The sequence below is a fragment of the Gekko japonicus genome, unplaced genomic scaffold, assembly GCF_001447785.1.
Source record: "Gekko japonicus isolate JY-2015 unplaced genomic scaffold, Gekko_japonicus_V1.1 scaffold3743, whole genome shotgun sequence".
In the NCBI taxonomy this organism is placed as follows: domain Eukaryota; kingdom Metazoa; phylum Chordata; class Lepidosauria; order Squamata; family Gekkonidae; genus Gekko; species Gekko japonicus.
This window is the reverse complement of record NW_015172663.1, coordinates 115,632-128,261: the sequence shown is the minus strand read 5'-3', so window position 1 is coordinate 128,261 and position 12,630 is coordinate 115,632. Positions and strand designations below refer to the sequence as shown.

Here is a 12,630-nt window from a genome sequence, read left to right as displayed (position 1 = left end):
GAATTACAAGTTATTACAACACTCGGGACAATATAACCCCCAGGGCTTTACAGAGATATCGGTTTCTTATCTCACTACACATGCTAACTCATTCAGTTCTCACATCTGTTTGTAAACTTTTTTATTATGCTGTAAGCTAATTTGCTGTTAGTCACAGATCTTACCAATAGTCTTCATCCAGTCTGAGGTATATTTATTGCTCACATGCATCTTGTCTCTAATTAGCCCTTCTTGGCAACACCCTTCCAACCCTCTACCTATATATAATGGTTGGTGTCTTTCTTCTTTTTCAGTGTACCTAAAACTGTGTGCGTGCACACAAAAGTTTATACCCAAAATAAAACTTTGTTGGTCTTAAAGGTGCCACTGGACTCACTTTAGTTTCACCTAAGACGTCTGTAATTGTTTGGTGCTATAGGTATTGAGAAGAGTGTATTAAGCCCCTTGACACAATTTAAGAAGTTAATTCTGAGTAGACACACACACTGTAAATGAATCACTGTTATACACAAATTTAGGCAAGATAACATGGCATTGAGAATCCTCATATGCAAATAAATGGAAAATAGTAGAAAATATTGTGAAATATACTCCCGCAGCTAGCCCTTGGAATATTAACAAATTAGTTTATAAAAACATTTGGTAAACTACAATACACATACAAACTTCCCTTGTGGCTGTTTCCATTTCCAGTCAGTAGGCAGCTTTTGTTCATTCAGTCCTTGACTATTATGAGTGATTCAAGGACACATCTAACGGTCTATGGATCCTCTTCACTTTCCCTGTGCTCTTTCCTCAAAATAAAAAATCTTCACCTGCTGGTGGAAAACAATAAAAATAGGCCAGTGGTATTTAACGTCTCTCAGATTGCATCATATTTGGCCACGGGTGTGATAGAGAGTATGTGGAAAATAGGTAGCTACATCATGGATTGTTGTTAAAACTATGAAAAAATACATCAGTTCTGGCTGAAAGTGGCTTTACATATTAGGGAAATTACTCATTAGGTGAGGTTAGATCCAGATATGATTTTATTAGGAAGCTTTCCAAAAATAAGATTAGAATTTACCTCACTATTATTAATAGCTGCAGAGTTTCTGATAGTAGCTGGGAGGGGGGGAACTCAAAGGTACTCACACTTTAAAAGTAATATAACAAAATATGGGAAATATTAATCCTTGGTAAAATTTCAGTAAAGCTGAAAATAGTCAACAGTGCATCACATTCCACAGATTTCTAAAACACATGAATTCATTGGAAAAATCAATCTATCATATAAGTGTCCACTGAAATATAGTTGTTTTAATATATGAATAGTGTAATACACTTGAAAAAACTATGAACGACCTTTAAATTTTGCAAAACAACTATTGGTATGCTACAATAGGGGTTTAGTTTTTAAGTTTCAGTGTTTGTTTAACCCATGATGCTATACTTGATCTTAGCCAAAAGTATGAGAAGGTGCTTTATGGATCATTGTATTGAAAATAAACTCTGATATGCTATCATAATGTTGTTCATATTTATTGCTTACTTTTAGTATATCTGTAATTTTATTGCAAAATCACAATTAAAATAGTTTTTTAGAAGTCCATCTTCCCTAAAGCACTGATTAGTGTCAGGCATATTCCATGTGAATAACTTTCCTGACATTTTTGTCATTTTGTAGGTCTCCATTCCTGGAGTTCTCCCAGTTTGCAGGTTTCCAGCTATATGGCAGTGAAGAGGTCCCTGCAGGAGGCATGATTACAGGCATTGGACGTGTTTCAGGGTGAGAGGTGCTACTGGAAGTTTTTTGTCTCTTCATTTCATTTTTGACTTCCTTGTATTTTGGAAGTGTTGATAAAACTGTCAAGAGACAGTATATAATAAGAGAACAAAAAGTGTTCTCTTGTTCTTAAATCATACTGCTTGTTATATCAGATCTGTCATCCAATATTTTATTTTGTTAGCAATCCAGTGTGCCTTTTGATAGTCAGAATGAGTTTATTGGAAATTGTCATGTTTTTACCTCAGGCTCTTAGTTCAAGAAACTCAGGAGGAAGGTTCTGAATAGTAAACAAAAACAAAAACAATCTCAACATAAAAACTCAACAATATCATGAAGAAGTGAACTTGCAGTTAACAGTAGAAAAGAGTAAAAGTCCAGTAGCTCCTTAAAGACTAACAAAATTCATAGTAGGGTATGAGCTTTCGTGAGTCTCACAGAAGCTCATACCCTACCACAAATTTTGTTAGTCTTTAAATGCTACTGGGCTCTTCCTCTTTTCTACTGCTACAGACAAACATGGCTACCCATATTGATCTAGCAGTTAATAGTTTGCAACAACAAGAAGGCCAGTTTAATGGCTACTTTTTATACTGTCCAGGAACTATTTGACAAAGAATGCTGCTTCCATTAAAACAAATGAGGTATGGCATACTAGTTTGGTAGCTGTGAGAAAGTAATGATGCATTGTAGCTTGGTGAAAGTAGGGACCACTCATAAGGGAGATCCAGACTTGGTTTTCCATCAGCAGAATGGAACTTTCTTGCCTCCCTACTCCCACAGTTCTCCATGAAATGCTGCTGCTGGAGCTAAAGGAAGGCTGGGTGATAATATTACAACAATAATGACATTAAACAAATTGAGAATTATGTATTTCACACAGAATGTTTATATTTCAGAGTGGAATGTTTGATTATTGCCAATGATGCAACTGTCAAAGGTGGAACATACTATCCTATCACAGTGAAGAAACATCTACGGGCACAAGAAATTGCAATGCAAAATCATCTCCCTTGCCTGTATCTTGGTGAGTTTCATTACAATTGCTATGAATTGTTGAGGGTCAAAGTTTAGGAGCTTATTTTTGAGGTGGTAGTGTCATGACACATCTGTTTTGACCTATGCATGCTTTGGTTATGGAAGCATGATGCTTTTTATACGGTACACATGGGTTTTTCTCATCCTTAAACATAATTAGGGTGAATTGAAGGTGCAGTTGGTGGATTTTTGTACATGTTCCCTACTATATTATAATGAAGAAGGATAGTAGAGGAGAATTACTGAGCATGTGCATGAAATATTAACTCAAGCTATATATAAATTTGGTTTTTGCTGGAGATGTTTTACCTATTATTGTTAGCCGCCTTGATCTAAGAGGAAAGGTGGGATATAAATGTTCTAATTAATAAATGTCAATGTATAGTGTTTTTGTTCTGTTACTAGATAAGTTCTTAAATTGGGGAGGGGATAGACAGAAATACTTAAAGCAGAGGCTGGCTTCCTTTCCTTTGTATGCCCTATGGTTTCCCTTGCTTTTTGCTTCCTTTGCGATATCACTGGCTTGAATAACGGCCTGTAGATGAAGAGATGAGGAGAGCTCTTCATCCAAGGCACCTTTGTGCAAGTGCTGCAGTTTGTAGTGTAGCAATGGCAGCAGCACATTAAGATACTTGAATGGAGGAACAGAGTGAGACTCTTTTCTCACTACCCAGTATGACAGTTAGCTAAATTATTTTGCTGTCCTTCCCTGATTACATGTAGATAATTATATTATTTTTAATCTTTACTGTTCCTTAGTTGATTCTGGAGGTGCAAATTTACCTCGTCAAGCAGAAGTGTTTCCTGATCGTGATCATTTTGGTAGAATTTTCTATAACCAAGCAATCATGTCCTCAAAAAGAATTCCACAGGTAACTTTGATTAGAAATAAGATAGCTAAATATTGGGTTATATATGTGGTTTTTTGCTAATCTTCTTCAGTCTTCTTCAGTTCATGTGTGATATTGTCCTGGTTTCTGATTTATTCCGTGAACAGCTACGCAGGAGTTCCTGATTTCTTGATTCTTTGAATCTTCTTTTAAGCCAACAAGGACTATTAGTGGCGTCTTTCATTTCTAGCTTTTGTGCATCCAGTCTTTGACTAGTATGAGTGATTCAGGGACACACCTAATGGTTTATGGGTCCACTTTTCCTGAGATCTTTCCTCAAATCCTCAAAACAGTTTTCAACATCTTGCATAAATTAATGCAAATGAATCCTGTCAAACAGTGCATAGGAAGCTATGGTTATAGATTTGAAAGGATATGAGTATTAGCCAATCAGTGCTGTGCTCAGGCAGCTTCTGCTGCAAACTGGCAGAACAACATTTCCCTGATCTTGAGGCCTGGAAAGAAAGATGTCTGATAATAATGCAATAAGTACTCTTAAATAATACTTCAGTGACTTCTATTTATAGATATTTTTGGTTATCTGACATAGTCCCTTGCAGAATCTCCCTTATAAATAAAAGCTGAATGGTGGTGGCACTTCTCTAGAACATTCCACACACTCCAAAATCAGTTCGCTCTCTGATCTGTCATTCAGAGGGTCTCCCTATCCACTGGCTGCTTTGCCTGAGTCCTGCCTCCAACATTCTAAACATTTTGCTAATCCTCTCCCCCCCATAGCCAGTCAGAAGTTATTTGCATATGCAGCCTTATTGGCCTCTTCCTCGGAATACAGAGGTCGTTTGCATATGCGACTTGATTGGCTTTTGCCTCTAACATTCTAAACAGTTTTGCTGTTCTGAGGTAAAATGTGTCCAATCTCCAGGTGAGGGCTGGAGATCACTCAGAATTACAACTGCTTTCCAGATGGCAGAGATCAGTTCCCCTGGAGAAAATGGTGGGCTCTGTATCCTTATATGCTGCTGAGGTGGCCCCCATATGACAGCCAATGTGACGTAGCAGTCAGGGCTTCAGAGCATGGGAGAGGCTGCAGGTGTGTGGGGGGTGGAAAGCTGAAGAGTGAGGGGGAAATAAAGGTAGGTTGATGATTGGCTGGGAAGAAGATATGGTTGCCAACTCCAGGTGGGAAATTCCTGGAGATGTGAGGGATGGAGCCTGGAGAGGGTGAGGTTTCAGGAGGTGTGGGACCTCGACAGGTACAAAGCCATAGACTCCACCCTCCAAACCAACTATTCCCTTCTGTGGAACCATCGTTGCCAATCTCCAGGTGAGGGCTGGAGATCACTCAAAATTACAACTGTTCTTTAGGTAGCAGAGATCAGTTCCTCTGGAGAAAATGGTGGACTCAGTGTCATTATACCCTGCTGAGGTCGCCACAGCAAATTGACACTGAGTGTCCAAGGCCGGGGCACCCGCCCAGAGCCTCTTTCTAGAGGCCGTTGTATTTATTTCCACAACGGGCCTCTTTCCTAGTCTAATATAATACATTGTTTTCCCTCCACCAACTCAAGATTGATTTATATAATTTTGTGGGTAAATAACTAATGTTCCTTTCTATTGATATTCAATAATGAATGGGGGGAATAAGCACGATGATGTTTATCAAAGTAGGATAAGACTTTTGTGCCTTTAAACGTCTTGATGGTATGAACATTTTACCAATGGTGCTTTGTACGTTTCTCCAGAAGACTTAATGAGCATAATGCAGGCTTGTTCAGTTAATGGTGAAGCCTGGTTGACCTTCTGTTTTATGAAATGAATTTGCTTTGAATAAGTAGCCATTGAGATTGCAGGAGCGGGAGGTGACATCGTTCTCCTTTTCTTCACTGCTGCCTGAAGCTTTCTCCATGTTGTAAAAGTAATGCTAGTTAAAATGTCATGCTTTGTTCTTCCCATTTCAAAGCCTAAGTGCTTCAATTGGGATAGTGTTTATATCTTGTACTGCAGGTCTTCTACTAACGACTGACTCTTGAAAAAGTGTGTTTGAGAAGAGCTTTCTGTTCATGCCATATTGCAACTACAGTACATTTTTCTTTGTTATAAAAGGTTTCCATTATTGTTCTACATACGAAAATAAATGTATCATTTAAGAAAAAATGTGCATTTTGTGTCTTGGCTGTCAACGGGTTTGTGCTGGATATACACACGTGCTGTGCTGGATATACACACCACAAAGTGGTGCCCGCCTTGCTACTCTAGTTCTGTTGGGACAAATGGACTATTGGAGCTGCATCACTGAGAAGTGCTGCTGCATCCTTGTGCTTTCCCCTGATTTTAGGGTAACTGTAGTTTGCACCTGGTATCCCTACACTAACATCAGCGTGCATATTTTAAAAGGCTAAAACAAAGGAGAAATACTTCCACTGAGCAGATTACAGTAGGTTCAGGTATAATGCCAAACTGTGTTTTGATAGTATGTGAACGAGTCTTGTGCTTGCATATTCTTTCAACATCCTTTCCCTCCTGGTGCAGTATGAATCGGTTAGTGACATCCAGTGTAGCAAAAATCATAGTTTGCCAAAACATGTATTATGAACCAGTGAGCTGTGGTTGCTATTAAATCAGTATTGCAAACTATAGATTATGGCTTGCAGTCCTGATTGAGAGGGCAAGTGCAAACTAGTTTATCTGTTTGGATGTGACAGCGAGCTGTGATTTGTACTGAAGAAGTACTAACCAATAGAATCACAGTTTGTAATAAGATGAGTGAAGAGGGAGCTTGCAAGACCTACAAGATCAAACCATGGTCATCTGAACTGACCCTCAGTTTAGATATGAGAGGAAAGTAAGAAGCAGTTGTTATATGTTGAGTTGCAAAACTGAAAGTAAATGCACATGGGTCATTTGTGTCCACTGAATCCTTCTGTCCTTTTCATTACTATTTCTGCTTATTCTTTCAGATAGCCGTGGTTATGGGCTCATGTACAGCAGGAGGAGCCTATGTACCTGCAATGGCAGATGAAAGTATAATAGTTGGCAAGCAGGGAACAATTTTCTTGGGAGGACCACCATTGGTGAGTGGGTGATTTTGAAAATACTACGGATTCCTTGCAAGTTTTTTGATACTACCGAAAATTACATATTTCTATTACAAACTTTTTTGTGGGAATTTGATAATGATCAGTGAAACAAATACATAGATCATACACAGGAAAGCATGTTAAACTTTGTAAAATTATATTTACTGGAAAAATATTTTATCATGCAAACTGAATGTATAACAATGGGGATGCCTTGTACATTACATTACATTGTTTAGCTGTGTCATTAAGTGTCTAAACTGGAAAAGTCTAGAAAGTGTTTGCATGCAAGGCTGAAAACGCATCAGTTGCTGCATATGGGGACTGTACTGAATGACTTCTTGTTGCTGTTGCTGTTGCTGCCGTTGTTGTTGAGGGGTTCAAATCCAGCATGTCCAGTACCATAGGAGAAGGCATTTTCCTGTCTTGCTATCTGAAATGCCTTAGCTGGAAGTACCAGCATTTGTACCCAGAATCTTAATAGACAGATGTACATTCACAATGTACTCTACAAATTAAGTTGAGGACACAGACAGGCATGATGCAGATCACAGATCTACATCTGTCTGTGTCTGTAAAAGCAAATTTTACCTATGTAAAGCCCTGATTTGAGAGGGGATCTAAACCTCACTCAGCATCATTACTTGAAACTCTACTCCCTATGCCTTTGTTAACATTTTAAAGGGGAGAAGAGATATGCCCTTTAAAAATGTCTTTTTTACCTTTACCCCATGCTAATATAACAGCACAGATTGCCCAGTTTTGATTAACAAAACCAAGTGGAGGATTAAAGTCCCTCTCCTTTCCCCACAGGGTCCTGGTTAATATCAAGGCTATTTCTCTTTTTAAAATATTATGTTAGTTCCCTGCCAATAATACAGTTGAGTGCTTAACTGGAATTCTTTGCTTCTTGTCAATAAGAAACATATAATATAACTTTTTGAACACCTGTAGTTGTTGAGAAATGCTTGAGTGAATTCCATAACCATATTTCTTTTTTACACACCAAGATGTCTTACAGCAGAATAAAAACATGTAAATAGTATTGCTTAGATTGCAAGAATGATGATTTTAGTATGCATAACGTTTTCCTCTGTCGGTGATGGTTTCTTGGTATAAAGTAATCAGCAAAGGAAGACATAGAAAATCAATAGCAACCTCTGGGTGACGAAAGTGTGCAATTTAGCACTAATTAATTTGTTATTTAATTTCCTCTTGGAATTTTAAACACTGATTGTGTCACTTTAGAATAATGGAAAAGAACAAGAGCTTATTGATTATTTGTAAGCCTAGCGTCTTTTTCAGAATCAAGGTTTTTTATACAAGTGGTCGTTGATACTGCTGGCAAGAATAGTTACATCTCCATCCCCAGAACTTCTCCTCTCTATCCAAATCAGTATCCCCAGTTGCATGCCTGTTATTTCCGACAGGGTAATTTGTTGTCATTTTGTACTCAAACTCCAGGACCAAGCTTCTCATCTTTCTTCTAAAGCATCCCTTTCCTTTGATAGCATCACCATGCACATGGTTAATCTGGTTATCTTTAATTTATCCCTTTTCTTTGCTCACCATATTCAGTCTGTTTTGTTGCTTCTTTGTTGCTTCATCAGTATGTTTTGTTGCTTCTTGCATAAAATATTGCAAAAATGTAGATTTGAGTCCAGTTGTACTTTGGAGACCAACAAGAGTGTCAGGGTATAAGCTTTCAAGAGTCAAAGCTCCCTTCGTCAGATACAAGTAGAGTAGAAATGAAAAACTCGGAGTCCTTTTATCCTAGTCACAAGATAAGAGGGGTGTTGTAAAGAACAATTTTAAATTATGCAAAGATGCAATGCTGTATAGAAATATTGATTCCTAAAGGTTTCCTGCCTTCCCCTGGAATGTCTTGCTGATACCATGCTGTGCATTGTTCCTGTTGAAGCCAAATGGCCTCAATAGCCCTGCCATATAACCCCACATTCTTCACACTTCCATGCTGACAGAGATCAGATGTCCTCTGCCAAGCATGTCAGAAGCTCACGTAGCCGAAGCATGTCAGAAGGCACGTAGCCCATGGACTAGCTGGAATTTGGGGGTCACATGACTGCAGGTGTGGCCTTCAGAGCTCTAGCCATTCAGATGTTGCACCCATGGCAACTCAACAATTGGACACTCCTATGTCTACTCCAATTTGCTCCTGGTCAGGGCTAATTTGCGACTAGATTGGGGTTTTTAACTGTCTGATCCCTTGGAGGAGAGCTCTCTGTTCCTGTTTGTGAGATCTCGGATGGACACCTGAAATGCTGTCTTGCCATCAGAGGTCATTTCGGGGGGGAACACGGGGGAACGCAGTTCCCCCGGGTGAGGTACGGGGGTGGGGCATATGACAAAGCCCCGCCCCCTGCTTCCGGCCGCCCCGCTTCCGGCCCTCATTCAGCCAGGAGGAGGCAGGAGAAGAGTGAGGGTAAGTTGCTTCCTCCCTGCCTCTCCCCACCCCTGCCTGCCTGGAGCCAGGGAGGGCCTTCGCGGGGGTCCGGCGGTGGACCTGCAAGGCCGGCGGTGGCGGCCGGGACCGTTGGGGGCAGGGTGTGTGGCCTTATGACACATTTCCGGTGATGTCAGGGGGTGTGGCCTTATGACACACTTCCGGTGATGTCAGGGGTGTGGCATATGCTAATGAGTTATGCTAATGAGTTCCCCTAGCTCTTTTTCTACGAAATGACCCCTGCTTGCCATGCTGTCTCTGGGAGAGACAAAGAACTCCTTTGTGAGGCTGAGCACATGGCTGCACGCTTGCACAAAGATGGGACCTAATTGGACTGTATTCTTGGACATTCTTGACTATGGATCATCCTGGTAACTATGCATATCTTTTCAATGTTTAGTGAGGGCCAAGAGCCATAAGTTTTTTGTTTTGAAATCCTTGTAGTCTAATTGCTAAGTTCTGTGCTGAATAAACTTATCCTGGTTTCTAACTTGTCTGATGTTGTAACTGGATCTCAAGGCTAAACTCCTGTGCCTAGCTGGCCACATGCTACCTATGTAAGATTAAGTGCATCTCTGAGCTAGAGTTGCTAATGTGTTAAGTCCCAGAGGCCAGTTAACACTCTGAACTTTGCTCTTGGGCTGGAAGGGGACTCTAGTTAAAAAAGGTTCTGGTGGCTTTTGTTCTGAAATCCAGAGAGGGTAGCATACCTTTCTGGGTTATTGTTTAATGTACTGAAAAGTATAGGCTTGCCCCTCATTCCTGGACAGGCGTGAGGGCATGAATCCTATACAAATGCATATTGTAATCAGCTTGATTAGAGCAGAGGGGAAATGTTTGGGGGCAGAAAATTAGCAGGAAACATTTCCCAGTCTCTTACGTTTGGTTGAGGACACTTCTTCAATGTTAAGCACATGGTGTGGCATTATATCTGCACCAAGCTGAACATTAACAATGGCTGGTTTTAAACCAGAGTTCTACCAACTTCAGACTCCCTGTTTTAAAGATAACCAGGATTATCTCTTCACAAATCCAGACCTGTGGACTTGTGAGATCCTCAGCCTTGAGAAATATCAAAAGTAGATTGCAAAGAGCCAAGAATAACTGAAGAGTTTGTATGAAACTTCATAATTTGCCAATTTATTTCTGGTAAATTGAAAAAAAAATCCAATGGATGACTTTATCTATCAGCTGCTGTTCTGAAGTGTCGCTTTTATCTTTAGGTTAAAGCAGCAACAGGTGAGGAGGTATCAGCAGAAGATCTTGGAGGTGCTGATCTTCACTGCAGGTAAAATAAAATACACACCACAAGTCTAAGTTTTGCTAGATTGAGCATGTTTTCTTAATGGTGGCATCTGCTACTACTATCTGTGGATTTCATGCTGATGTGTTTCTCTGTTGATGTAATTAATATATTTCTCAGATGTTGTTTGTGTCTTTGGTAAGACCTACAATGTTTCAGGGTTTATGAACATTTGATATATTACTCCAGTAAAACTTTCTCACTGAATAGAAGATAAAAATGCCTGCTTATTAATACGCTATTGTCCTGTATTTATTCTGTGCAGAAAATCTGGAGTTACTGATCACTATGCTTTGGATGATGATCATGCACTTCATTTAGCTAGAAAGGTGGTGAGAAGCTTGAATTACCAGAAAAAAGTAGATGTAAGTATAGTTTTTAACTAACTTCTATACACACCAAGTACTATAACATAAAGCTGTATTCTGCTACTGCTAGATTATTGTAGGATATGCCTACAGATTGCAATGCTATGGAAAATTCCCTATTTAAAGTTTTGAGATGATGTATAACTAAGTACAGATATACACCCTGGATCTCTTAGCTTTGGGTAAAAGATTGGAAGTGGGCTCCAGGTTCATACACTCCTTCCTCTCAGTAATGTTAATTTTTTCTTTCCTTTGTCAAAATTATCTGTAGTATAGTGTAGCCATCATCCCCAAAAGTCCTGTGATTTTGGCCTCATGCAAATCCAAGTGATTGTCAACCAATCAGAACCTATGGAACTTCTCTGGATGGGAAGTGGTGAGCCAGCCTCAACTTAAGGGAAAAAAGTTTTTGGTCAGACAGGGAATTTTGGCGGCTCTGGATTAAAGCATCAGTTTAGCCAGGCTTTTACTTGGGTTTTAGTTAGGGTTTAGGGGTTGATTTAGGGATGAAAGTTTGTTTTAGTGAAACAAATCAGCATCTTATTAAAGGTCCAACATTTCTAACTTACATGTACAGGTTCTGTGGACAGGAGCTCTGTGTTAAAAGAGCAACTTTGAACCTGGAGAGGATCCTTTCTGATATGGAAATAGATTCCCAGGAACCTAGTCAGCTGAGTTAACCTGTCTGGAGAAAGGGGAATCCAGTCTCCCCCCAGGGAGCTACGGACTGAGGCTCAGCTTCAGAGTGGTTACTTTCTTTGGGGAAAAGTTTGTAACTTATGCAGATGATGTTGAGAGCCAGTTTCACCTTATATAGTGCAGCCATCCACACAAAACATTTACTCTATTAAATACATTATTTTCTGTTAAATAAACATTTGATGTTCATCTCCATCTGTGTCTGTCTAGTGAAATATCTATGAAAAAGCTATTTCTGTTTACCTCATAAATAATTACAGCTTTGATCTAGCAAGTTTCCAAATAAGAGACCTTTAGGGAGCACATTGCTTATATACCAACAATCTTTGAATCAAAGCTTGTGTCCCCCTTTTTATTTGATTGTGGGCAGTTGGGATTTAAAGAATCTATAGGAGAGCCAGAGTATGGGGCTGGACATTATTCAGTCCCATGGGCGTTGTCTCAAAGTCCTCTCTCTCTCCCCTACTCCCATAACTGTCTTATGTCTTAACAAAAGCTAATCAGGATTAGCTGTTCATAAGTGTTTGAAACTAGGATTTAAAACTGGTTTGCTAAATCTTGTTCATGTAAACTCTGGTCATGTTAACACTGACTGGATTAAAGATTATGGCCTGTTTTGATCAACAAGTGAACTTGGGTTTTGGCATCAGGCAACATGTTCTTATCCTTCTACCCCAATTTTCACACTCATATTCCCACTCTCCTCTTCCCAGTTCTAACATTATACATACATTTCCATCAAGGTTAAAGTGAAACCAGCCATGTTCCTAATCCCACTTTGAGAACCCTGATTATATGATTTCAGAATAACTTCAGGGCTCTTTGGTCACACATAATGCTTTCACTGGGTAGTGGTAGGAGCAGAGTGCATACAGACCCGTGACCTGTTCCTCCTTTTTTATCCTGAGTTGAACCAGTGCATCAACAGCATAACATAGCAAGATATGTGTGGGACTGAAGGAAAGAGACTAGAGGAAATGTGTTCTAAAAATCCACAAGTTTAAAAAATGAATTGTGATTAGGTTGCTAAGTTTGAGTCTGTTCATTTGTAACTGGTTTTTT

General features: G+C 39.5%; 1 protein-coding gene across 1 annotated transcript in view; it reads left to right on the top strand.

Annotated features, from left to right (window-relative positions):
- Window positions 1-1,669: 1,669 nt before the first annotated feature.
- MCCC2 (methylcrotonoyl-CoA carboxylase 2) overlaps window positions 1,670-12,630 on the top strand; it is a gene marked incomplete at its 5' end in the record, with an annotated part of 28,063 nt that continues 17,102 nt past the window's right edge. Inside the window, 6 exons of the mRNA XM_015421742.1 lie at window positions 1,670-1,771; window positions 2,668-2,795; window positions 3,566-3,678; window positions 6,615-6,728; window positions 10,422-10,486; window positions 10,767-10,870. Of these exons, the coding sequence (XP_015277228.1) occupies window positions 1,670-1,771; window positions 2,668-2,795; window positions 3,566-3,678; window positions 6,615-6,728; window positions 10,422-10,486; window positions 10,767-10,870 (626 nt within the window). The remainder of the gene's footprint in view (window positions 1,772-2,667; window positions 2,796-3,565; window positions 3,679-6,614; window positions 6,729-10,421; window positions 10,487-10,766; window positions 10,871-12,630) is intronic.